The sequence below is a fragment of the Takifugu rubripes genome, chromosome 15, assembly GCF_901000725.2.
Source record: "Takifugu rubripes chromosome 15, fTakRub1.2, whole genome shotgun sequence".
NCBI classification, from domain to species: Eukaryota; Metazoa; Chordata; class Actinopteri; order Tetraodontiformes; family Tetraodontidae; genus Takifugu; species Takifugu rubripes.
Window position 1 is genome coordinate 14,703,281 of NC_042299.1, and position 24,180 is coordinate 14,727,460.

A 24,180-nucleotide genomic window follows, 5' to 3' on the forward strand; every position below is an offset into this window, starting at 1 on the left:
CATCTCAAAGTGACTTCACTGTCTCGAGAGAGAGCGCAGGCGGTCACAGTCAATCATGATTTTTATTAACATTTGATCATAAATTAATGCACCCATACTTCCATTCCTCACTCCCACACAAAAAAGTGCACGATAAGATACTGTTGAAATACAGACGAGCAGACACTACACAGTTTCTGAGATTATTCCAAACTCTATTCAGGCCACATACTTCCACAAAACTGGATGAGTGTGTGACATCAGTCCTGGGCCGACACGTGAGCGCCCCGTCAATCACGCCACGTCCTCTTCTCACGCACCGGAACAGCAGAGATAATGTCCTTAAAGGGTCTGGTCTTCACGTTCGTTGAGATGATTTACACACGCACACGCACGCCAGCTGTCTGAGGGACAGCAACCGATTGTTGTTCAGGTTTCGCTCTGAGGCCAAGCCCAGGTCAGCCGTGGGTCCGCTTACGAGTCTGCTTTTGCCGCCGCGGTTTCAAGATGACATAGCGGCGGTACGTGGTGTGATGATCCGATATGAACGGGATATAGAACGCTCTGAGGAGGGGTGAGGACCTGGGAGATTAAAGTATTTCATTACAAGCCTGCATTCTCCTGTGACTTATATTGAATAACCTTTACATTACATCCTGCCAGTTAATACCTTGATGCTTGAAGGAACGGCTTATAGGCAATGATGCTCCACTCCTCTTTGTTGGCTGAGTAACGGGGCTCCAGGGGCGTCTCTTCCTCAGTGTCCAAGTCTACTAAATAGTGGCACTGCCGTAAATCCACCTGCCCGGGAGGGAAATCTCACCGTCACATGGATATTGCTCCAGCGTCTTTTGTTCAACAAGCATGTCCTCGTTAGAGCGACTCACGTATCTGGTTGGTTCCTCCAGATTCTGGTCATTCATGTGGGCCGGGATGTTCTGTGTGGCCAGAGGACCGGGGGCGTATGGCTGCGGCAGCTGCCCTTTAAACTCCGACTGAATGAAGTGCAACTGCCAGCTGGAGAGGGGGAAATCCAACAGTTAGCTGGAAATGAGCGGAAATTTGTGTCTGAAGAAACTCTGGATACACACTTGTGTGGCAGAAGGAAGCTGCTGGGGAATCTGTACCACTCTTTGCCCACACACACGCTGACAGGCCGGCCTTCTGGGAAAGAGTGAAGAGTGGGATCCTTGGCGATGCGATGGAATTCTGGGTAAAGGTCCAGAGGGGCGTGGTAGCCTACAGAAGCAGAGAACATGTTTGCTTTTGGAGGGTGTACGAACCACCGGCTGAAGTGACCAGTGTGTGTCCTGACACACACCTCTAAAGAGGGCGACAGAGCGGGACAGTGAGAGCACCGTGAAGACCACCACAGTGCCGAGAGCCAACCAGTTGGAGGAGACGGTGTAGTGTTCCAGACGATACCGCTGGAAGAGGAAATGGTAGCATTTCTGCAAAAAATGAAACATGGAAGAACTCATTTTACCAGCACAGTAAAAATCTAATAAACCAAATAAAGACTAACAATGCTGAATTTGTGTCACACCTGTAGTGAGGAGAGGGCTACTGCCCCACAGAGGCAGATGAGGGGATAGATGGGAAAGAGAAATCGCTCTTCTTTATGAGGTCTGGTGAAGAACACCAGCATCCACAGATACATGGGGGACAGAGTCAGCCAGTATGGACGCCCCAGGTTCTGCACTGAAGTGTGCACAGACATGAAACCATAATAAAGGGGGATTAAAGATGCTCTGTGAGAAATGAACTTTATTAAGGATAACATCGCCTCAGCTTTCGACCGATGTCTGAGTTTAAACTGCTGAGTGAAAACGGTAAAGTGGTCTATTCTACGTACATGTGACTGAAACCCAAGCACTCACCATTGAACCTATGCAGGAGTGTTTCCATGAGCGCCGTGAGGGGCAGCGAAAACAGAGCCAATGCAAACACCAGGTTGAAGTTCAAAATTCCATTTACAAAGTAGAAATGCCATGGCTCTGTACCTTTAAAAAGAAGTGGCAATTATAGATGAAATATTGAGCAATGGTGTCGAAACACAGGTCCAAAGATCCTGCCAACACTGGGTCACTGTCTGACTCCCGGTCCTACGTCTGCTGAAGCACTGGCACACTTTTAGCTGTGGCTTTATGTTGGTGGGCCCCCTAGAGGTCAATTTAAAACGGTGCAGCAGCTCTAACCCTGACAACATCGTGTGTGATTCAGGCGTCCTAATACTGTCTTCAATTTGATAACAAATGTCTACATAATCAAAAACATACCATAAAGATCTGGTCCATGTGGCGTGAAAACATTATAAAGGAGAATATTAAGGGGAGCAATGACCAGTTTTCCATAAAAGTAGGAGTCCACAGCCACTAGTGGTACCTGTGGAGCACAAATAGGATAAAAAGGGGGGAAAATTACTTGCCTTGCTATTTAAAATGTAACAATATTTCACTTTTAAGCATTATATATATATATATATATATATATATATATATATATATATATATATATATATATATATACACACTCACCAGCAGTAGAAGCAGGGCTAAAACTGACCAGAGGATAAAAGATTTCCACTGCCTCTTCAACACCAGCAGATCGATGGCAATCGGAACCCTGCAGGAGAAGAATATTGGATTCACTTCTGCTGAATATCTAAACATGCATTTAGGTCACCTACCCGACCAGAGCAGAGAACGGCCATCCAAGCAGGACGCCTGCAGCCACTCCCAGGATGGCCAAGGGTGGCGAGTCCTGGAACCATCCCGTCATCGCGACCAACGTGGTGTACATGCAGAAGGAGGACGGCAAGAATGCTGAGAGGGAAGAAGAGCAGGATGGGGGAAAATAAAGGACTCATGAGCAAAACAACACGAACATGTGCGCACTTTTTATCCGGAGGACCTTTGTGGAATTAAACTTTAAAAGAATACGAAACATAAAGTGTTTCGGATGAAAGGTTCAGGGGCAATAAAGAGAATGGATTAGATATTAAATGTGACCAACCAGCAGAGGAGCAGAACATTCCTGTGCTCAGGACGAGGAACGCCAACATCAGACGGCCCACGTGTAATCCAAACTTCTTGCAAACCGCCCTGGGTCACAAATATGCACCAACTTATCAATTTTGCATCACTATAATTGGTAAAAAGACAAAGGTCAAAGCGCTTAGGGAACTCACTTGTAGAAATAAAGTTCACAGACGCAGCAGGCGAACGCTAAGACACATCGTACGAAGTAGAACACCAATACCTGCAACATCAGCACGATACAAGCCTTTAGGGATTTTTACAGGGGGGGGGGGCATTTGTGTCTGCACACACAGCAATTCAATCAGCAGCTCACAGCAAGTAGCAACGTTAATAAAGTTACCTTGTTTGTCTGTAGAACGTGTGCATGCAAACAGGCTGGAAGGGCGTGTAGCCATAAGTAAGCGTATGACCTGATGGCGTACAGAGGCGAATACTCCCACGTCTGCATCCCCGTGCCGTACAGCAAGTAGTGCATCTGTCAGGACAGTCAGCACAGCATTATTATGGGCTGTGAGTGCTCTGAGGTGAACAGATGACAGTGCTCACGGTACTCACAGGCTCCCAGTAGTTGAAGGTCTCATCGCAGTCAGAGATGTTGCTGAGCAGAGCTGCACAGAACCGTGCTGAGAGCAGGCATTTAAACGCAGTGGAACCTTCAGGAGCCCACACTTGACTTCCTCGACTAACTGACCTGTAGATCACAAGGAAAAGGTTGATCTCCTTGACTTTTTGTGGTTTTTCCTCAGTGAACACAGTTGCATCTAATTACTCTCATTATGAGCAACAGCAGTCGTTTCATCGCTCAGTTCTGTCCTCGTTTTGTTACATTTTTCTCATTCTCCATTTCACCACATTTTCTCTGCAACCATGAGAGAATGTCACATTATTTCGGGATAATGGGTCCAACCAGCTGTGTGCTTCTTTAGCGTAAATCAAGTCATTGGTGTGGAAACACTTCAGCAGTGTCGACTACAGAAATAATCCGCATTTGGACGTGTGTTTCTTTGCTTCACGCCCATCATCAGATTAGTAAGATTACTTGTCTCAAACTACAGATTAGCGCCGATCCTCGCGTTATGACACGTCATCTTATAAACTACCAAAACATTGGTGAATAGACCTCTGTGTACATTTCAACGCACTAATAAGGGGCATATCAATAACCTCTGTTGGGGTTGAAATGACCCGATGTTACCGCGCAGTGTCCAGTTTAAAGGGAATGAATGAACCTGAACAGGTAAAACCGATGGATTCACACCCAATATAAAGCTGCACTTTCAGATGCTAATGACAGACGTTATGTCCATAACCAACGGAAGCATACTGCGTCTTAAGCGTTATACAGAATATGTTAAATACAGGTTTGGATGAAAACTTATTACACATTTCTCCGGTGAGTAGCTAGCTAGCGAGCTAGCTTCTCCTGCTGAAAGCGGTGCGCCAGGCGGCGCTGGTGATGGAGCACCGTCGCTGGTGTCTCCATTTTCTGGGTCGTACGTACTCTTGTCGAGGCTCTGCGTCTTTACTGTCATCGCCACCTTTTTCCTCTTTCTGTGGCCGGGCTTCGGAAGGGACGTTCAGGTTGTTTGCATCTTGCCTACTGCCTCGCCTGGTTCGCTGCCGGAGCGCCTTGGCCGCCATGGCTCCGAGTCTGTTCGTCACTCTTCGTTCATTTCCGTCAGTGATCGATTAAAGTCGGCGCTCGTAAAAAACTTAACGACCTTTTCAAGCTTTTTTCCTTCGTCTTCTATTCGCCTGTTGTTTTTAATCGATACAAGTCATAAATACAAATTCATTAGAATATGCTATATAGCTTTTTAAAGATATATTAACATATACGATAAATGTCTTGCAGAATGACATCTGGTTTGGATCCAGTTTGGCCCTTCACTGCTGTTAATATTGATTAAGACATGAAGGGATCCTCTGAGATGGTGCTACAGAGAGAAGGATTTCCTCAATTACTGCAGTAATAGGTGGAATCTGTGTTCTCAATTATTAGATACTCCAACCTGAAATCAGATGCTTTGTAAGTGTTGGTATTTTTCTTCCATTACCATATGGGTACAAGTTGGTTCTTTAACAAACATTAATATGCCACTGATCCACTTATTTAATGCATGGCCCCTTTATTATAAATTACTTAGCCGAATGCTTGTTCACACTTAAGACTTTCAGTACGGCACAAATTACAATAAATAACATGATTCATTAGGAAGGACAACTGAAACACAGTCACATTTGAGACACATACAACATGACAAAAATGCCTCATGTCCTGTAACCTTTCAGCAACAGTTTATAGCTTTGATTTTAGTTTCAAGATGAGGTCTAATGGTGGCGTTTCAGCTACCTGATGGTGACCTGCAAACGAGAGGCAAGCAAGGACTCCAGCTGTTTGTGGAACTGCAGCGCTTGGCTGTGTGACAGGGCGTGTGTGTGTGAGTGGTAGGTGAGTCTGTAGCAGTAGCTGGTCTGACTTAGTTCGGGGTGAGAAAACCTATCGATGAGTTTAACTCGCTCCACAGTGCCGTGGCTGGCCTCTCGGACCACTGCGTGGAACTCTTTTTCCTCGTACGTGGACGCCGTCCAGAAGCTGATGTCAAAGCTGATGTGCTCAGGGAACAGTGAGAATGGGTGGAAAGCTTCCCCAGGTGAGGGCCGCAGTGCAAACTGTTTCAAAAAGCGCGGGTCATGTGACCACAGCAGCCGCCAGTCTGGGAGTGAGAAGAGGACAACAGCGAGGAGGTCCAAATTTAGACAAGCTGTGATGCTGGTGTGATCACCATGGTTGCTTGCGAACAGGTTTCCGACTACACCCACGGGTTTCGCTGTCACATTCAGACCTCCCTCTTCTTTTACCAGAGAGACGCCGTAAGGACCGAGCAAAGACTCCAGCCTCTGTCCCAGCAGTGCGGTTGGGTTACATTCTGAGGGAACGAGGCCCTTGAGGACAAGCTGGTGAAATGATGGCAGAGCCCAAAGGTTGACAGACACATTTCTAAAAACCAAGCCGCTCATACCAAACAAACTGGGAGCATGTTTACAGGTGTCGCTATGTCCCTCGTTTGAATGTCCTTCAATGGTTTTATCATTCTCCCCATGACTCGCTGCACTGTTAACACACTCTGCGTTTTTAGTGAAAAGCTCGTCTATTTGAGGGAGCAAAGATGGACGCAGCACATAAATGCCACTGTCCCCTTCAGATGCAGCGTCTGCCTGGTCTTTGCTCCTCGTCGGGTCCGCTTTATCCGAGCTACTGTCCTGTTTGTCCGCGCCCAGCTCTTTCTCAGCGGGACGGATCCAGTACCAGCGTGCGGCGTCGACACCATGGGGGCACGCCTGTAGCCGCTCGGCTGTGAGGAGGAAAGGAACGCTCTCCGTCACCATGTGGACCGCCCACTTCTCTGTCAGTCCTTTATGAAGAAAGTCTTGTACCAGTCTCACGGGGTGGACAGAATTAGCAGAGAGGAACCCTCTGACGGAACAGACAAAATGCGTTTATGGGATTGTTTCTGTTGCCGTCCAAGCGCATCAGTGTCTTGAACCGTACCTGAACATGAAATCACTGAGCTCAGCCGGCAGGTTGAACTCAACTTTCTGCCCGTCAACGGTCTCCTCGACTGTGAGCGTCTGAGCAGGAGTGTAAGGGAGGCTGCGAGTGAACACATGGACCAAAGCTTTCTCCACATGGAAGCCCTTATCCTGGCTCCTGTAAAACACCCCCCCACCACCACCACCAGCCGTCACATTGGTAAGCTTCCACCTGAGAACCGCAAGCCTCACCTGTAGCCGGTGCATTTGTAGCTCTGATACTTCTCGCTTTCAAAAGGACGGACGTCAGTGAGGATCAGGTGTGCCTCTGCTGCCATGGCAACCACCTGCCAGCTATTGTGCCATTCTCGCTTCGGCTGGTCTGCCGGTGTCCCGCCTTGCCCATTGCACAAGGAAACGTGAACTTCTCCGTCTTCAGCCAATACCTGAACACAACTGGAGGAATAAATTAGTGATTGTTACAGTTTCAACGAGTATAACATATTTAGGATATGTTTTTAAAATTAGTAGCTGTTATACACTGAAAATCAGTAACAGGGACAATGCAAAATAATTTTTCAGGTAGGTGTGAATCTGTTGGGTTATTAAATGTTAACAAACTGTTAAAAATGTTCGGCACAGTTGTCCTCAACCCAAAGCTTTGTCAAAAATCTAAAAAAAAAAAACAAGCAGGAATGTTCATGGAAGAGATCTGTGTGACAAGATATCGTTGTACCTGAGGAAGAAGTTTTTGAGAAGATCTCTGTTCTTTTTGACGCCACTCTTTCTTCCACAGTGAGGGAAGTTAAAGACCACAAGGTCAAACAAAGGGTCTTGAAGACAAGCACATTCCCCCAGCCTTGTACAGTCCACTCCGAATACCACTGCTCCACCTGGTCACACAATAAAAATAGCACTTTTATAGATGACAGTGCAGCACAATTACTCTTCAATACAGAATATCTGTTAAAACAGAATCACTAAGCGCTCCTTTCTCCGGGCAGGCTTATGGTCTCTGTTTGGACTCTGATTTGATGGTCAGTATTGATCGAATGCCTTCATAACACAGCTCAGTCTCATGTATTAGAGCAGGCAGCTACCTCCCTGAAGAAAAAGGCACAGACGTTGAGTGATTCTCTTGTTTCCCTGACCTAAATTCAAATCCTGCCTGTAAGACAACGTATATTGGTATACCTAACACAAGCAAATACTGGTTCTGTGTCGCGATGTTGTTTTCCAGGTCTGGGATGAGATAACCTCCTCCGGTGCCACATTACTGCGGCTCTAATAACCCAGACCACTAGTTCTGCTGATCTATTTTTAAAATCTAGTTTTTGCGTGAATCCAGCCTTTATTGATAACGGAGCGCGTCGCAAAGAAAATGTGGCAACATTATTAGGTATAGAGCAATCACGCATACCGGAGCTGTTAATAATCTGGATGTTTTCTGCGGCCCCTTCATGCCGCAGCGCCTCTTCCTCGCTCTGCAGACAGGTGGCTGTTACGCGCGTCGCCGTTTCATTGTGTTGTTGGCTTAGAGAGGCAGAAAATGAGAAGTTCCCCTCCCCGACGAGCAATATCGACCCTGGCAAAGACATGTGCGATCCAAAGGCAAACGACAGGGAGCCAAAATAAACGAATTTTCACTGCATCGACGCGTCTGCATTTACCGTTTGGAGCCCCAAAGAATGAGTCGCACGGTGGTCACCTTTAAATTTCTCCATCATGGTCTACGACATTTGTGTCGGTTTGTTAACCTTTTTCTCCTGCCAATCATATAATGGGCTAAAGAAAGAAAATCTGTACTAATTGTAACGCGTTCTCCAAACCCGGGTTTATGTGCCTTGACAGTCCAAAAGACGAAAGCCGAACAATTTCACTTGTAGGACACAAGTGTCACACATACAGTAGTCCGACGAGAAACAATCTCGCTATCCTCACTCGTTAGTTTAACTCCAGCTCAAAAATAGAAAATGTATCCTATTTCGAGATATATATTCACACGTTATTATTATTTGGATAACAACGATATTTTCAAGACGCAAATCGTCTCGGTTGGCTGAATTAAAACGTTACAGATTACGTTTTTGCGGTTTCATGAGGGACCCTTTTTCAGGGTGGCGCATCACATCTGGAAGAAGGAGGGCTCTGCGTGCAGCATCAGTACATCCCAGCATCAATTGTACTTCGCTATTTTCAAATGGTTCACTTGTCAGTCTTTGTTATGTGCAATTTTCTTTTCCATTCGGGATTTTAAAGTGTGCCGACTACAACGAAAGTACGTATCAAAAACTAAAATTCGGCTTTGTAAGGGTTGTTCTCTATCGATGCTAAGGTCATGCTAGCTAACGGATATGATGATAAAAAATATTAGCTTTGCTTTGAAGCGACCCAAAAATTGTCCATTACAAAATTGAACTGTGGTTTAAACATACAAGACTTTTTAAAATAATAAGTGGGTTTAAATTGATTTATATCGTTATGCTTTCACTATAGGGTGTTGGTTTTGAATGGAACTGAATGTTTGCATAGATATTATTCTCATCATGAATCTCTTATATTCCTTTGTGTCTTCCAGAAAGTGTTTCCCCACATGGGAAGTGTTCTGGCATTATCCTCCAGTCCTGGCCATCATAATTGGCCTTTTTCTTCCAACCAGTCCTCCTCTCGTTGGGACTCACACCCTGCTCACTGGGACAGTCCTCCACGCTGGGAGAGGAGAGATGGACGCTTACCCAACCCAGGCAGCTTCCACTCTCTCCACAGGAGCTGTAAAGGTTTGTGTGACCACTTTTAGAGCGCACAAATTGGCAGTTTGTTATCACAGAGGCTGCAACATTTTTAAGTGAAATTTCAATTTGTCATTTACTATTAATGTTGAATTTAATGTTTTACTTTATGTCTTCCCGTCCTTAGATGTCTTTCCACAACAAATTGAGGGCATCAAGATGATTGTTAATAAAACTTTAAGCAGCTTTTTCAAGGTGTCTTTTCCCAAATATCATCCCATTTCAAATGTGCTGTGTCAATCTCTTCTATTTCCATTTTAAACATGTTGCTTTGTCTCCAGGCCAGTCATATGCTGCATCTAAGTGCTGTCAGTCCTTCTTACTATAGATTCCATGTGGAGCATCTTCAGTCTGATGATTACAGCAAAGACAAGGTTGAACATGATATTCATCTGAAAATACCAACAACCACAATCATTTTTGTGACGATACGTTGCAGCTTAATCCTTCCACCCTCTTTAGGATGCTCCAGCGTTGATTGGTGAGATGGACTCGTCTGGTAGCCTGAACGCTCACGCTCTGCTGCATCTCACGGAGCGCGTACGAGCTAGAACAGTGTTCCAGGTGAGATTCTAACACACACTCTGACTCCATTCTCAGGGGCAGAATATGAAAGAGGTCTAACTAATTCTGATTATTACTGCTTGTGCTGTAGACCCAACAGTCCCAGTTTGTAACCTGGCAGTTTGAGACTGAGTACAGAGGAAGTGACTTTACTGCTGCAGTGACTGTAGCCAACCCAGATGTCCTCCGGGAGTCAGGTGAGTTATTGAGGAATGTGCATTCATATATTGACCCTCCAATAGTGAAACGGTGAATTACTAAAAAGATCTTCTTGATTTTTGTGGTCTTTTAAAGATCGGGGATGCAATAGAATCATAGAAAAGAAGTCTTCATTGTTATTCATTGTGTTTTTCGTGTGTTATTTGTGTTATTCATTTGTGTATTTGCTGCATTGGTGCCGGACAGTCATCCTTGTGGCACACTTCCTGCAGAGTGTGTCTTCTGGGTTGGTGTTAGGAGGGGAGTTGGTTTACCACCGGGGCCGAGCAGAGGAAGGAGGAATTCTCACTTTGGCAGGACAATACTCAAGTAATCATTCCTCAATGTTCCATAGATTTGCAAGGTTGATTCTTTTTATTTCATTCTCTCTGTCTTTCCTTCGCCAGGACCAAACTGGGTAGCCACACTGAATGCTGGAAAAGGAGGTGCCCATGCCAGCTATTATCACCGAGCCAACAAGCAGGTAGTGAGGATAGTGACTGCTGTCCCACCGTCAGGAAGACATCAGAATCAGCATAGAAATGTTGGTCTTTTGTTCTCCAGATCCAGATAGGGGTTGAGTTCGAAGCCAGCACTCGCACACAGGAGACCACAACCTCATTTGGATACCAAATGGAACTTCCAGAGGCCAACATGGTATTTCGAGGTAGATTATCTGTACATATCTTACTGTAGTTTAGGCATCAATAGCGCCAAGGTCACGGGTTCAATCACTGTAGGGGCTCAGTCTGTAGGGGACTGGGCTTGGAGTCTGAGGTTCAACTGGACTAGAAGCAGAAGAGGGGACCCAACGTTGTCGGACTACTTTTGTGTAATCTGAATTCAAAGAGTTTCGAGGCATTTAAAACGTCCATTAGGGTCCTGCGTTCATGAGCAGTGGTCAAAAAACACTTTTGTCTTCGTCCAGGTATGATTAACAGTCGGTGCATCATAGGAGGGGTGTTGGAGAAGCGTCTGACCCCGCTCCCTGCCACGCTGATCATGGGGGCCTTTGTGAATCACCGTGGTGACAAGCTCCAGGTGGGGCTTGGCGTCACCGTGGGATGAGCCTCAGGACAGTTGAGCAGAGACCTGTTTCAGAGCTGAGTTGATTCATCCAGGTCACTCTAACAGCTTCAGTCAAGCCCCGAACGACACGATTGTCCCGGCTGGGTGTTCCAACCCAAACCGCCTCCTCGCAGTATTTCAAGTCTACCTCACAAAAATGAGGTCATGCTTTGTCTAGTTTAAACGGTTTTTAAGGGGAAAATAGAAGCTTCTGTTTCATTTGATCTAAAACCAGATTGCACATCACTTCCTGGGAAAACAATAGAAGAGATTTATTGCACTGAAAACAAAATCATGTTTTATACTATAACTAATCATTATATGATTATATATTCAGAGATATAGTGTTTTACCTGATTTTTCTGTCGAGCATTTTTAAAGGAGTCATTGTAAATGTTTTCTAATTAAAGGGGGAAATATTGGTCGATAGAAACTGGGATCCATGTTAGATTTGGCAATAAAACTGACTGGTTTGATATTCTGTAGGATTATGCTTAAAACAGCCCCAAACACAGCTCATTAAATTGATCATTTCCCTTCATTATTCAGACTGCGTCCAAAGGCCAGAAATCATATGTGCGTATGATCAGGTGCACGTCCTTCTCTAAAGCGAGGGAGGTCCAACATGTGGACAAAAGGCTGCTTTTTACTGGAAGACAAAATGGTGCTGACCCGACAACTCCAGCTGAGCGACGTGAGAGTGGATCTGCACCGTCCGTGCCGGGCCGCGACTGTACTGTATGTGAATATAGGTAGATAATGAGCGTCGGCAGCCTGGACGCTTCTGGACGTGCTACATATTACTTGAGCAGTTTGCATATGTGTTATTACATATTTCATTATCTGATGTAAACAGAGGTGGCTGGAGGGAATGACTATCTTTTGGAACTTTAATTTAATAAAAATATTATTTATATCAGTTCCAGTTTGTGTTTTCATAATCTCCGCTTGTTCCCTTTCAGTGATAAGACAGAAAGACAGTTATTAACATGAAGTTGTAAAAGGGATACAATCACTTAGTGGTTTTAGAGTTTAATATAAAGTCCTGACCCAGTAAATTCATCTCTACATAAATATATCAAATCTGAGGCTGTAAACATGGGTAGCTGGTCTCAGACCAGCACAGGTTCAGGCCTGGTAAAACTGCTGCTGCTTGTCTTTGTCACTTGTCTTTGAAAAAGGAGAAGAATCCCTTCCCTGCCTCTCCCTTCACCTTCAGAGACTTGCTCCTCTGAAGACCTCCCGTCTTCTCCCTCTCCTCCTGCTTCTCCCTCTTCCTCTCCTCCTCCCTCTGCAGCACCTGTTGGTTGATCACCAAGCGCATGTCCTCCTGCAACACCACCCAAGGCCCAGTTACCAATAGAAAAAGATCGTTGTTTAACTGCGCTCGGTCCTACCTGCCAGGCCTCTAACTCTTGGGACAGCGCCACCTTGTGTTTGATGGTGTTGAGCAGCTGCTGCGTCAGAGACTCTTTCTCCTGACGCACCGTGGCCAGCTCGCTCTCCAAAGAGCTGCACGACAACACAGAGAACACATGCACGCTGATAAATGAGGAAAAAGTCTGTCATTTCCATACATGTAAATGATGACAATAAAGCTAATTTACACCTATGGAAATATTTTATTCAATTGCAATGATAATTTTAAAAAGAGAACGTCTACAGCAAGTCTTTCTACATTATTACTGTAAACTCTTGGAACATGTGATTGCTCCAGTTATCTCTCACTCACACACACACACACACACACACACACACACACACACACACCAAACAGGTTTCTCTAGAGAATCGTATTAATGAAGTCACCTGTAACTTGGCATCCCAGGACTGTTTCTAAATGGTTTTATCTCCTCGCTCAGGGCTTCAAGTTCTTCTCGTTGGGACTGCAGCTGCAATGTGTGAAATTCAAATTCAGATGAACGCATATCAATGCAAAGTTCTGCGCGCTCGCATCAGCTCTGTAGGGCGCCTCTTCACCTACACGCTGTATGAACAATTCAGGCTAAAGACTGACATTCAACCTCACAGGAATTCTACGTTTACTGAGTTGAACACCAAAAATAATCTGGAGGGAAAATACATTTTGCTGTGGACAGTTCATATTCTAGATGTTTTAGGCCAGAAGAGCAAACACACCTCCTCTTTGAGCAGCTGTATCTCCTTATCTTTGGCTTGTAGGACGGAGGAGTGAGCTAGAAGGGCTTCTTTAGCCTGGTTAGAAACAGAAAATATAGGATACAGGCATCTTTCTGAGTGTGTCTGTGTCTGTGTGTGTGTGTGTGGAGGGGGGGTTGTGTGTGTGTGTGGGAGTGTGTGTGAGACCTGTGACTGTTGAATTTCACTGAGGAGAGACAGAGGTTGTGCCTGCACGCCGTCCAGGATGCCGTCCTCTCCCATGTTCAGAGCCTTCTGCTGGAGGGTGTGATTCATGCTTCGCAGCTCAAACACCAGGCCCTGCTCCTGCTCTATCTACAGGTGAAACACGCGGCCAGAGCAGCGATGAGACGCGCAGGTGAGCGCCCCTGCTGCCCGGGATCCACCCATGCAATGCTCACCTCTGCTTCCTTCTCTCTCAGGGTGCTTTGCAGCTCTGACAGCCTCTCTCGGAGCTGCTCCCTTTCCCTGCGGAGGCGTTCGGCATCCTCCTCTGAAGCTCCCAGCTGCACCTCCATGTGCGAAAGACGCTCCAGCAAAACTCGGTTCTGCAAAGGATGTCCCATCACAACTACAATAACTTGAGGCTGTGACCTTCTAAACGTGCCTAATTGCTGTGATAAGGCACGGACCCATCTGTTATCTCGCCTTATTCACGAATTATTAAGCTTTTCCATGCTTTCATTCACAGAGATGTGTTTAGAAGTCTGCAGCGACGGCAGGCCCCACTGAATTCATTGCAACAGGTACCTCTGCTTGTATGCCCTCCAACTGTTTGAAGTTAATATTGCGGCTGAATGAGGATTCTTCCATCTCGTCTCTGAGGGAGCGTAGCTCCGTCCTCAGGGAGTGTTCCAGCGTCACGGCCTGTGCGGATGGAAGACCAAGAGTTGAGACAAAACATTGTGCAAAGTCTGGTGTGGCTGTGACATCTGAACCTGCTCGGCTGCATTCCCCCCCCCCCGCCCATCTGAGTGACGTCCTCTGCTTCATCACCTCTGAAAGCTGCTCCACCAGCCGCTGATTGTGGCTAGCGAGCTGGGTCAGCTGCCCGCTCTCATCTCTCCGCCGGTCGCGTCCCTGGCTGTGATGCCGCTCCAGCTCGGCCTTGGCCGCAGCTAAATCTGCGACCAGCTCGGCCTCCCTCTGCCCGGACTCCAGCTCGTTCACCTCCAGCTTCCTCAGGAGAACGTGCTTCTCCTGCTGTAAAGCCTGACACATCACAAAAGATGCTACTTTAGACACATTGACCCGAACACTTTGAATCATTTAAAGCTGAAGATAAGAAAGGTTGTGATCTACGGACAACACTTTTATGTAACTTGCAGAGTTCAGGATTAGTGCTACACTCACGCTAACACCAGCTTAGACAAAAGTGGGATATCCCAATCCTCTATTTTTGATTACATCTCCAGCGCTTACTAGGTGAGAAGAGTAACCTCTCAACAACTCGGATGTCTTATTTAGGGCGCCCTGGAACGCTCTCTCGTTCTCTCAGCAGGTAGAGGTGCGCTAATTCAGTCACTCTTGATTAAATCTCCCCTGACCCCATGAGGAGAAAATGGGCCCCAACGGGGGTAAGAATAGTTATTGAGAATGTGTAATTGCTGTAATCCAAGACTGCTCCAGGAGCTCCATTAATAATCGCTGATTCGCAGTTTCTCGCACCTCCACCTGCCTCTTGCTCTGCTCCAGAGAGGCCGCCAGCTCCTCATTTTTCTCCAGGAGAGCCTGCCCCAGTTCTGCAGCCAGGATCAGGTCCGGGTCCAGCCCTCCCCCGCTGTCACAGTTGCCGGGGGATGATGTGGACTGAGGGCGCACAAAGGACAGGGACACAGATGAGGACGAGGACAGAGGAAAGAAGGAGTCCTCCAGGCTGGGGGAGGGGAGGCTGGTCTTCCTTGGAGTAAACATCCCAGACAGGCTCAGTCTGCAAACATCACAGCAGCAGCAGGTGGATGGGACGAAGGTTGAAGATCAGAACTTCCCCTTCCTCGACGGTCCGATCCAGAGCGGACGATTCACTTCCCATCCTCTGTTCTACTCATGGTGCATCTCTGTCGGCGCTCTCATCAGTCCCAAGTCCTCTTGCCTTCACAGATGCCTCTGAGGGTGAAACAAATACCCCAGTTAACTGTAAACCAGCACGTTCACTGGGAACTTCAGGATCGAAAAGATGACCTTAGTGAGTAGTTCTAGTTGTGTACAAGTAATACAATCCCATGTGGCCCTGGAGGGCGTCTTTTGTGCAACACTTCCTACTGTTACTCTGACCGAAATACCAGCTCAACTATTATCTCTGCTTCACTCCCCCTCCCTAAATTCCAAGAACACTGTGTCCCACTAATCATTTATACAAATACAACATTCTCGGCCAGTCCCATTTGATGTTTGCCGTATGAGGAAAAGACATGAAAACACCTTTGCATTGACTGTAGACTTTGATTGAAACATCAGCGTTCCCTGAGTCACCTGTCAGTGCCGCGAATTCCACTGAAACTCGCTGCTGATTCACGGCCCAACAACTTCAGTCCTGGAGAGAAACCTTTGAATTAAACTGATGTTTGGGAGACAAAAGAAATTACCGGACTGGAAAGGACAAAAATGGAGTTTGTCTTACCTGCGCGTTGCCAGCCGACTCATACCAAGCAGGTAAAGTCTTCCTGTTGGGTAGGTGTGTGTTAGTGTGAGTGTGTGTGTTTGCACAAGAGAGGTTCAGCTGGTTTCCCTGGCAGTGGAAACATACAGTATGTAAATACAGCCAGTGGCTCCACCTCTGGAGCCAGACAGGCCGCAGAGGGAGGAATCTGCCGTGGCAGGGTGGATGGTGGGCATCTGCCGTCAGATGCCTGCCGCTCTGACACCTGGTGGCCGTGGATAAGGCCACTAGGTGGATAAGGATCACAGAGGAGTGTGTTGCTGACCGGTAAATCCGGGCAGTGTGCCACAGCCGGACGGAGAAGGAGAGAGGGGAAAGGTCACAGCACAAGCAGGGCTCTGTCTAATCTGCCCCCTCCTCCTCGCTCCCCTCCTGCTCTGTTTACCTGCCTGAACAACCTGAAAGGACCCTTCTCTCTCGCTCTCTCTCTCTCTGTGTTTAGGGGCTGGGGGAGTAACAACAAGAGACCCCTGTTTGTCTTGGGGACAGCAAGCAGAGAAGAGACCTGTGAAAATCTTCTATCATCGGTTCTCCTGGTGCTCTCCCACAGACATGGCCTCCAAACTCTGGCTCGCTCTTTCCCTCTGGCTCCTGCTGTCGACCTGCGAAGGAGGGAAGCAGATGTCTAAACTTTCCGCCAAGAAACTCTGCGCTGACGCCGACTGCAGCCGTGAGTAGAACCAAGTGTTTGTCCATTTCTGACCCAGAATGAGACATAATCAAACCACGTTCTGCTCTGCAGACCCCATCTTGATAGCTCAAGCCCTGCAGGATTTTAACACTGCTGACTGCAGGTTCATCACCTTCAGACAGGGCCAGCTCATCTACGTTTATGCTATGCTGAAGGGCAGAGGGAACCTCTTCTGGGCCGGCACTGTATGTTATTACACTGGATGATACAGTAAAAAGGATCCAAAGATGCGTTTGATAGCTCAGAGGTTTGTTCATACGTTCAATTGCAGGTGCAGGACTCTTATTATGGACAGCAGGAGGCTCGCATTGGACACTTTCCCAGCAGTGTAGTGAAGGAGGTCCTCCCGCTCATGCCAGCCGACACTGAAGTGAAGACCACGGTGAGCCAACACACCTGAACACCTTCTTAAGTCAAGCGTGGTGGCTTCTAATTACAGATCTTCCCTTTTAATTTCAGAACTGGGACTTCTACTGCAACTGAGACACACACACACACGCATCTTAAAAATGTTTGGGATTAATGAGACCTACAAATGTGGTCAAAACATACTCAAATGTAAATCACATTAAATTTGCTTCTCTATCCCATCTGATGCACATGTAGGAAACAGATCATTTGATCTATGAACCTGATTCATAATTAAAATGATAGATATATTCTGGGTGTGTGGATGTCTATCCTGATATGAGTGGATTTAAACAGCATCCTCAACATGAACAGTTCTGAACTCTCTTCACTCAGGTATGTAGATGTTTCTAAGTCACACTATTTTGTTTCCATTTAAATGTTAAAACAGAGACATAAACATGACCAGATTTAATTTAACATCATTAAAATTAGGCAATTTCACCTAATTGCCAGGTTTCTGCTCTGTCATTTTACGTTATAATAGTTCTCCAGCTTTAAACTAGAAAACAGTGGACCAAGTGAGGAAAATTGTTTAACGGAATTTTGGAGAGAAGCCTGACGACCGCCTCAAAAAGACCTCGGCCAGATTCTTAGATGTCAACCAAAGAGAAATGAATGCAACGGACAACATCTCTGCGAGTTTTAAAGATTTATTTTTCTCCACTATTTGAGACACCAAATGTTTCAAGAGCCATATTAACGTCACAAACATCACAGTACTCAAACACAGCAGTGACTGGCTCCCCTGCTGCTAACCCCAAATGTTGGTCCTCACTACATAAACCACCTCTTCCTGTGGGGCGTGCAGAGGGGATCCAGGGGGGGGAAGAAAGACACACAAGCATCATAATATCGACACCTTTACACAACCGAAAAACATTACTCACATGATGCAATTTAAAGTTAATGTTATACTGAAACAGGCGCACGACGTGTGTCCATTAATGGTGGTCCTAGGTGCGTGAACGGAAAGCTGATAATGACGAAGGGTGGCCCCCTGGTGTGCTGTGGTCAATAACAGAGGGCACTACTGACCTCTGCTGGAGCTGTCTGGAAAAGCTTCTCACGCTGGCGCCACCAGGAAGCGTTTGGTCCTGCTGTCAGGATGTCAGTGAGGTGTTTCATGGTCTAACAATCCAAACACCGACACACGGGCTGATCTGGCGTGCTGGGAGTGGCTCCAAAGTGGAGACTGTTCACATGAGGCACAACTGAATACTGACTGACGATTTGTCTGATGTGATTTGTTGGACTAAATAGGAAAAAAAAAAAAAAATAGACAAAAAAAAAGCCTCTCCCCTTTAATTTAGTTTCACAATCTTTAAAGAGACACGTAATAATGTAATTATAATAATTCTGACAACTCTAAAGTACAGTAGACAGCGCAGGCCTGTTACTGATGGAGGAGTGAGGGGAAATAGCGGAGCAGTTATAAGACTACAAGAAGACCACGGCTGAATGTGGAAGTTGGTCTAGTAGGCGTGGTTTTCCACATAGAGGGACTGCCCTGCGGCACCACCACTTCCTGAACACTCGAACTTGCCCAGAGCAGCTTTGCCGTTTGCCTAGAAGACAGAGGAGTGATATTCCAGTTAAGCTCCACAAAGAACAAATATTTGACGTGTTTTCATTGCCGCGTCTGACCTCGGCGCGTTTGATGAACTCCTCGGTGGCGGCCTTCTCGTTACTCAGCTGTCCTTTCCACGCATTCAGAGCGGAGGCCTGCAGGGCACGGCCGTAGGAGAAGGTCAGGGCCCACGGCTTGGCCAGAGGACAGTTGTTAATAGAATTAAGGTTCATGCTGGCCTCCTCTTCAGACTGGCCACCAGACAAGAATGTCACTCCTGAGGAGGAAAAAATAACACACAGTCAACAACTGAGAATGGTTGGAATGGAATTTTTAAAAAAAAAAGGTACTTTCAAATCAAATTCCCAAAATGTTTTGTGTCTGGCGACAGTTTAGGCACGATGGTGTGTGACCTGTGACGGCAGGAGGCACGGTGCGGCGCAGGGCAGTGACGGTAGCCATGGCGATCTCCTCGCTGCCGTACTTGATGGTGCAGGAATGTCCGGCTGTAACCATGTTGGGTTTCAGCAAAGTGCCTTCAAGGTATACGTGGTGGTCTGACAGAGCTTTGTACACTGCAGCTAACACCTGAGCGGACAGACAGACAGACGCACGGACTGTAAAGACACTGTAAAGATTAAACATTTAATTCTAAACAATAATCAGCAACAGATTTGTGATCAAATATACTTTAGTATAGCGGTGATAGGCAAGTCTGTCAGGAACTGGGCTGAGAAACGGAGGGTTCTTGGTTCGAAGCCCAGTGTGGATAAGAAGACGAGACTAAAAGCTCCAATTTCTGCGTTACCTTTTCGGTGACATACTGACAGCGCTGCAGGTCGTGGTCTCCATCGGGGAGGATCTCGGGCTCCACAATGGGAACAATACCATTCTGTAAAAAGGGACCGTAAAGGTAGCGGGTGAGTTGAATCATCGTAACTCGATAGCGATTTCTACGCTCACACCCACCTGCTGGCAGATGCTGGCATATCGTGCAAGAACATTAGCATTCTCCAAGATGGCCAGCTCAGATGGAGTGGTGCTGCTGATCTTCAGCACGCAGCGCCACTTGGCGAAGTCTGCTCCGTCTTTCTTGTACTGCGCGCAACGCTCAGACAGCCCGTCCAGACCTGCGCTCCAACACACACACACACACACACACACACACACGGAGCACGCCATCAGAAAGAGGACGGCGTTTTGCTAGCTGCGCAACATTCGGTGCAGCTTACCTTGAGTGGTTGTCTCTCCGTTTGTTCCAGCGAGAGGGACAACACCTTTGTCCACCTGTGGAGGCAAAACAGAAATAGTGGCTCGTATTTCCTACAACAATCAGGGAACCCCCCCCCCCCCCCACACACACACACATTACATAGGGGTTGGCGAGTATCTAAACATGCTGTCGGCTTCCTTTCCCTGCACACTGTGAGGACATTCCAGCTAAGCTGAAACACTTAGCTGTAGCACACTGTCCGCACTGTCCCTGAGGAGGTGCGAGTCAAAGGAAGGGCCACCAAATAAGGCAAGAAGAGTTGGGAGCATAAAATCTGTGTACAGACAGATATAACTGAGCAATGGAGGTAGATGGGGGTTAAATGGGGGGGAAATGCACCTTGATGCCGACAACAATGCCACGGTCTTTGATCAGCTTGGAAAAGGGAACGCCGTCATCTGTTTTCTGGTACAGCGTTTCGTGGAAGAAGATGACTCCGCCGATACAGCTGTCGATGCGCTGGTCGGCCGTGAAGAGCAGCTGGCGGTAGCGGCGCCTGTTCTCCTCTGTGTTCTCAACCCCGATGGGGGTGAAGCGTTTGGCCATGCTGCCTGTAGACGACACACACACACACACACACACACACACACACACACACACACAGATGAATCGTAAGCTTGCTGTGCGGTGAATCTGAACGTCAGTATTTGGTGCACGTGCGTACCGGTGGACTCATCAGCAGCAAGGATGCCTTTTCCTGGAGCCACTATCTTTTGAGCAATTTCCTGCAGCTCCTTCTTCTGCTCAGGAGTCAGCGCGGGGTACTGGTGAGTCATGGTGGCTGGAAGAGGGGGCAAGGTCGCATTCTTTTATGGTGCGTTTTATGATGACAGGCGCTGGTGTCATTGTTTGGTCCTGCTATTGTCTACAGCATGCCTATGTTGCTGGAGCATGAAGCGCCGCTCGAAGCCGCAACAGGAAAAAGATATTTGTAGAAAAAAAACGAGGCGTGTGTGTGTGTGTGTGTGCTTCCTGCTTCCTGGTGGACGACAGAGTAGAGTATAAACGTGCACAGACATGCCTCCATTTTCATTTGTTCCGTCTTTCCCTGTTCGTTCAGCCACAACTAAGCAGTTACGTAACCCTCCCCCCCTCCCGCCATCCCATTCACAGAAGCCAGGGAGGCAGCAGTTACGCAACATGGCACCAACACCAGCGCTCATTACACACTCAGGACTGGATGCTGGGCCCAGCGGTTCTCCTTCCTCAGCGACGTTTCAATGCAAAAGCTTCTTCCCATTGTGACACTCTGTCTTTAAATTCCTAGTTGTGACAAACATCAGGTTTGTTTCCACATTTGCAAACTAATTTTTCAGTCGCATTGCTTTATTTTTTGCTGGAAACTGAAAATTAAGGTGTATCCGAAGGACATTTCTATGTTTGTGTCACCATTTCCAACACCGGCATGTGTGAAAATGATTAAACTATTCCAGCTGCTAATGGCAACCAAAAAAACAAGATTATTGTGGCAGTGTACTACCTGCCGTCCATTATATCCTTTGCTAATCCCCGGCTTAAACCTGATAACATTCAGAGCTCACGCTATGGGCTACAGTGCGCCGGCACCACGGCGCAGAACTCGAAAATGCTTCTGTGTAACTGGGTAAGACTGAAAGAAGGTATCTACACTTGATAATGTCTAACCCATGACAGGTTCTACGGAAAGTCACGCTCAGCAGATATCTGCAGTCTTTGTGAGGAAGCTGCAGGCCACAGCAACCCTTTCTACCGACTCCAGGTCTGGTGTGGAATTTACTTAAAAAAAGTCACTTTACCCAAAGTCAGCACGTTCAAATAATGCTATCAAACGTGTTGATCCGTAAAGGAAAGAGAACTAAAGTACGTTACTGCATATCAATTGCCAAAGGCAGAGCTTTGAAAAGGGGAAGTCAAGGACAATGGCCCCCAGCAGGGGAGAGACGTGGCACTGGCAAAACCTGCAAAAGGTTAAGGAGCAACACTCAGACCAGGCCTGCGCTGTTTGAAGTGTATATATTTGGACCTGCACCCAGCTGACAACTAAAGAGGATAATATAAATATGCATAATGTCACACCAGTGCAACTGCTCCAACAGCTCCAGACACAATACTGGCTGTTATCTATACCTGGATGTCACCTTCGGGACTCGTCTACTCCTTTGATATGAATTCTTATTTAAATGAGCAGGGCTGGCGTCGGATGCTCCGCCGTGCTCTTGGTCATTTGTGCGCTGCCTGTTGCGCAGCAAATGTGCGACACGCGACGGCTTCTGCAGTGCGACATCAGGATGGAGACGCTGCTACTGTGGTGGCACGATGACGATCCCTGGGTCTAATAATGGGCCCGCCACAGTTACAACAACTCCGTTACCAGAACACGGGGTAAACACATCCCAAAAGAGAAATTAAAAAGTCCGAATTGACTGAGCAAAGCGTCCGATGGCCTGACAGACTTAACGGTTCCAGGACTATAAGCAAGCATGCGGGGTTAAACTCCCACCCACTACCAAACTGCAAAATGGTATATGCAGTATTGATCGTATTGATTCGCATCAATAAGCCCTCCTGGGGATTTACCTACCTTGCTTATTCTCTACATTGCAAGCTGCGTGACCCCCTAAAGGGGTAAGACTGCTTCTGCCGGGCAGCACTACCTCAAGCCAAAAGCCTTGTCAATGTGCTGCATTTTATTACCAGACGGACTGTTGCTCCCGACAGTGGTGCAAGTCTCTGCCTTTTGGGTCTTATCCTCGGGCCTGGATCCAGCACTGCTAGAGGGGGTGCCGTTTCCCATTCAGCACGCTGATACAAAGGTGATTGATGACAAAGCTGCGTGCATTGCAGTTTAAGCAACAAGTTGCGACTTCTGAGGGAGTGTAGGAAAACAGTAACTCACATTTCCCACATAAGAGCGGTTGATAAAGGCCCCTTCGTCAAAAGGGGCTTCAAAGAATAACCGTGGGAAAGACTGTGAGCACACTAACTGTAGAATATGAAAGGCATCCACCTCCATTCGTCGATAAATCTCTATGCACAGTTTCATTTGCATCACCGGCAGGAACTCCTGGTAAAACCACCATTGCTGAAAACCACGTTGTTCAGTGAAATTCCCCTGAACGTCATATTAAATCTGATTTTGTTCAACAATGAACCACTCAAAAGTCCGAAGCCTGAAAGGTGTGATTTGAACGTTTGATGGTGTAGCTACAGGTTACCCCCCCCCCCTCCCCCTCCTCCCAGAGATGGTCTACGTGCTTCGGCGCATATACTCACTGACAGCTCACACGACCGCAACAGACAGGCAGAATATTGCCACCATTTTCCCTCAAATGTAGCTTTCACAATAAGTCATGGAACGACTCTTTACGCGTCAAGAATGCACCCCAGTGTCCTCAGAATAGACATTCATCCCTGAAGGTCACCGTTTTCACGCCCTTCCTGTTGCGTATTTAGATGATGGGGCAATAAACGCAACTTTTACGCAACCAGAAAGGCTGCGACATGTATTAACTTTATACCAAAACATTTATACGACGAATTAAGAGCAACGGGCGTCGGATTGACGAATAAAATTCGTTTGCAGCTAACTGGCTAAAAGATATAGTTAGCTTAGGTGGCGCAGAGCATCACCATCGACATTACATTTTAAATCGTTCCTTAATCGATGACACTTGTTATGAGTGACTGTAGACACCGTGGCGAATGGTTCTGGGCTCATTCTTACCTGCTAATGGTTCTCTGGGAGCGTACAGAGCAGGTTTGTTCGCTGTCGAGGATGCGTAGGTGTCTCCTGGTTCAGTGCTGCAGCGCAACGTGACCCTTTACTAAAGCCCAGAGCCGGGGGCGGAGCTTAGTCGCGGCGTCACGTGACTGATGGTGATGAGAGGACGCGCATGCGCAGAGCAGCCCCTTCACCCATAGAGTTGCAGTAACCAGAATGAGTCTGCATGTTTGTGGATGTACAAACGTCGACATCATCTGACAGATTTAATTTTCTCTGCGTCAAATCAGCAAAATCTTAGAAAACATACTCCTCCGGTTGCCTCAGTTTGGGACCAACAGGGTTTGATAAATGAAATAATGTAGATTTTTTTTTTTTAAATCAGTCCAATCAAAATCTTTTTTTTTTCCACTATGAATTAAACATATACGCTTATACTTATAGTGTCTATTGTAATTTTCTTGAGAACACAAAGTAATATTAAGAAAAACAACATACAGTAAAAGTAATCATATATTATTTGAAGTCTTTATGGGAGTGAATAGGTCA

At 46.7% G+C, this 24,180-nt stretch overlaps 6 protein-coding genes across 9 annotated transcripts; 2 read left to right on the forward strand and 4 right to left on the reverse strand.

Annotated features, from left to right (window-relative positions):
- Positions 1-2: 2 nt before the first annotated feature.
- alg9 (ALG9 alpha-1,2-mannosyltransferase) lies at positions 3-4,722 on the reverse strand. Its single transcript, XM_003971309.3, has 15 exons — positions 4,522-4,722; positions 3,576-3,711; positions 3,361-3,495; positions 3,170-3,240; positions 2,995-3,083; positions 2,669-2,804; positions 2,517-2,604; positions 2,259-2,364; positions 1,860-1,982; positions 1,526-1,680; positions 1,301-1,430; positions 1,071-1,218; positions 867-996; positions 650-780; positions 3-561 (listed from the first exon to the last, which is right to left on the reverse strand). The coding sequence occupies exons 1-15, from the start codon at positions 4,659-4,661 to the stop codon at positions 438-440; spliced, it is 1,842 nt and encodes a 613-aa protein (XP_003971358.1). The 5' UTR covers positions 4,662-4,722; the 3' UTR covers positions 3-437.
- A 394-nt stretch (positions 4,723-5,116) lies between these two features.
- On the reverse strand, positions 5,117-8,434 carry fdxacb1 (ferredoxin-fold anticodon binding domain containing 1). Of its 2 annotated transcripts, none has more exons than XM_029847969.1 (5): positions 8,263-8,434; positions 7,291-7,447; positions 6,807-7,010; positions 6,574-6,732; positions 5,117-6,498 (listed from the first exon to the last, which is right to left on the reverse strand). In XM_029847969.1, exons 1-5 carry the CDS (start codon positions 8,279-8,281, stop codon positions 5,370-5,372), a joined length of 1,668 nt encoding a protein of 555 aa, XP_029703829.1. In that variant the 5' UTR covers positions 8,282-8,434; the 3' UTR covers positions 5,117-5,369. The 2 variants fall into 2 exon arrangements, with proteins under 2 accessions (XP_029703829.1, XP_029703828.1); XM_029847968.1 differs by having other exon boundaries at positions 7,975-8,427.
- Positions 8,435-8,561: 127 nt separating this feature from the next.
- On the forward strand, positions 8,562-12,079 carry LOC101070918 (mitochondrial import receptor subunit TOM40B). Of its 2 annotated transcripts, none has more exons than XM_029847971.1 (10): positions 8,562-8,736; positions 9,133-9,331; positions 9,471-9,538; positions 9,625-9,717; positions 9,806-9,907; positions 9,999-10,104; positions 10,313-10,435; positions 10,513-10,589; positions 10,670-10,772; positions 11,034-12,079. In XM_029847971.1, exons 2-10 carry the CDS (start codon positions 9,148-9,150, stop codon positions 11,171-11,173), a joined length of 996 nt encoding a protein of 331 aa, XP_029703831.1. In that variant the 5' UTR covers positions 8,562-8,736; positions 9,133-9,147; the 3' UTR covers positions 11,174-12,079. The 2 variants fall into 2 exon arrangements, with proteins under 2 accessions (XP_029703831.1, XP_003971360.2); XM_003971311.3 differs by having other exon boundaries at positions 8,562-8,832; positions 11,034-12,077.
- A 110-nt stretch (positions 12,080-12,189) lies between these two features.
- On the reverse strand, positions 12,190-16,029 carry bicdl2 (BICD family like cargo adaptor 2). Of its 2 annotated transcripts, XM_011611638.2 has the most exons (11): positions 15,951-16,029; positions 15,803-15,863; positions 14,999-15,436; positions 14,327-14,542; positions 14,081-14,197; positions 13,732-13,878; positions 13,499-13,645; positions 13,313-13,387; positions 12,983-13,065; positions 12,571-12,685; positions 12,190-12,503 (listed from the first exon to the last, which is right to left on the reverse strand). In XM_011611638.2, exons 3-11 carry the CDS (start codon positions 15,242-15,244, stop codon positions 12,336-12,338), a joined length of 1,314 nt encoding a protein of 437 aa, XP_011609940.2. In that variant the 5' UTR covers positions 15,245-15,436; positions 15,803-15,863; positions 15,951-16,029; the 3' UTR covers positions 12,190-12,335. The 2 variants fall into 2 exon arrangements, with proteins under 2 accessions (XP_011609940.2, XP_029703830.1); XM_029847970.1 differs by lacking the exon at positions 15,951-16,029 and having other exon boundaries at positions 15,752-15,866.
- On the forward strand, positions 15,847-17,342 carry mia (MIA SH3 domain containing). Its single transcript, XM_003971312.3, has 5 exons — positions 15,847-15,982; positions 16,432-16,659; positions 16,732-16,865; positions 16,952-17,062; positions 17,140-17,342. Exons 2-5 carry the CDS (start codon positions 16,542-16,544, stop codon positions 17,161-17,163), a joined length of 387 nt encoding a protein of 128 aa, XP_003971361.1. The 5' UTR covers positions 15,847-15,982; positions 16,432-16,541; the 3' UTR covers positions 17,164-17,342.
- Positions 17,343-17,725: 383 nt separating this feature from the next.
- Positions 17,726-23,788, reverse strand: aldocb (aldolase C, fructose-bisphosphate, b). Its single transcript, XM_011611640.2, has 9 exons — positions 23,635-23,788; positions 20,596-20,712; positions 20,271-20,482; positions 19,891-19,945; positions 19,628-19,788; positions 19,467-19,550; positions 19,072-19,246; positions 18,736-18,935; positions 17,726-18,656 (listed from the first exon to the last, which is right to left on the reverse strand). The coding sequence occupies exons 2-9, from the start codon at positions 20,705-20,707 to the stop codon at positions 18,564-18,566; spliced, it is 1,092 nt and encodes a 363-aa protein (XP_011609942.1). The 5' UTR covers positions 20,708-20,712; positions 23,635-23,788; the 3' UTR covers positions 17,726-18,563.
- Between the last annotated feature and the right edge of the window lie 392 nt (positions 23,789-24,180).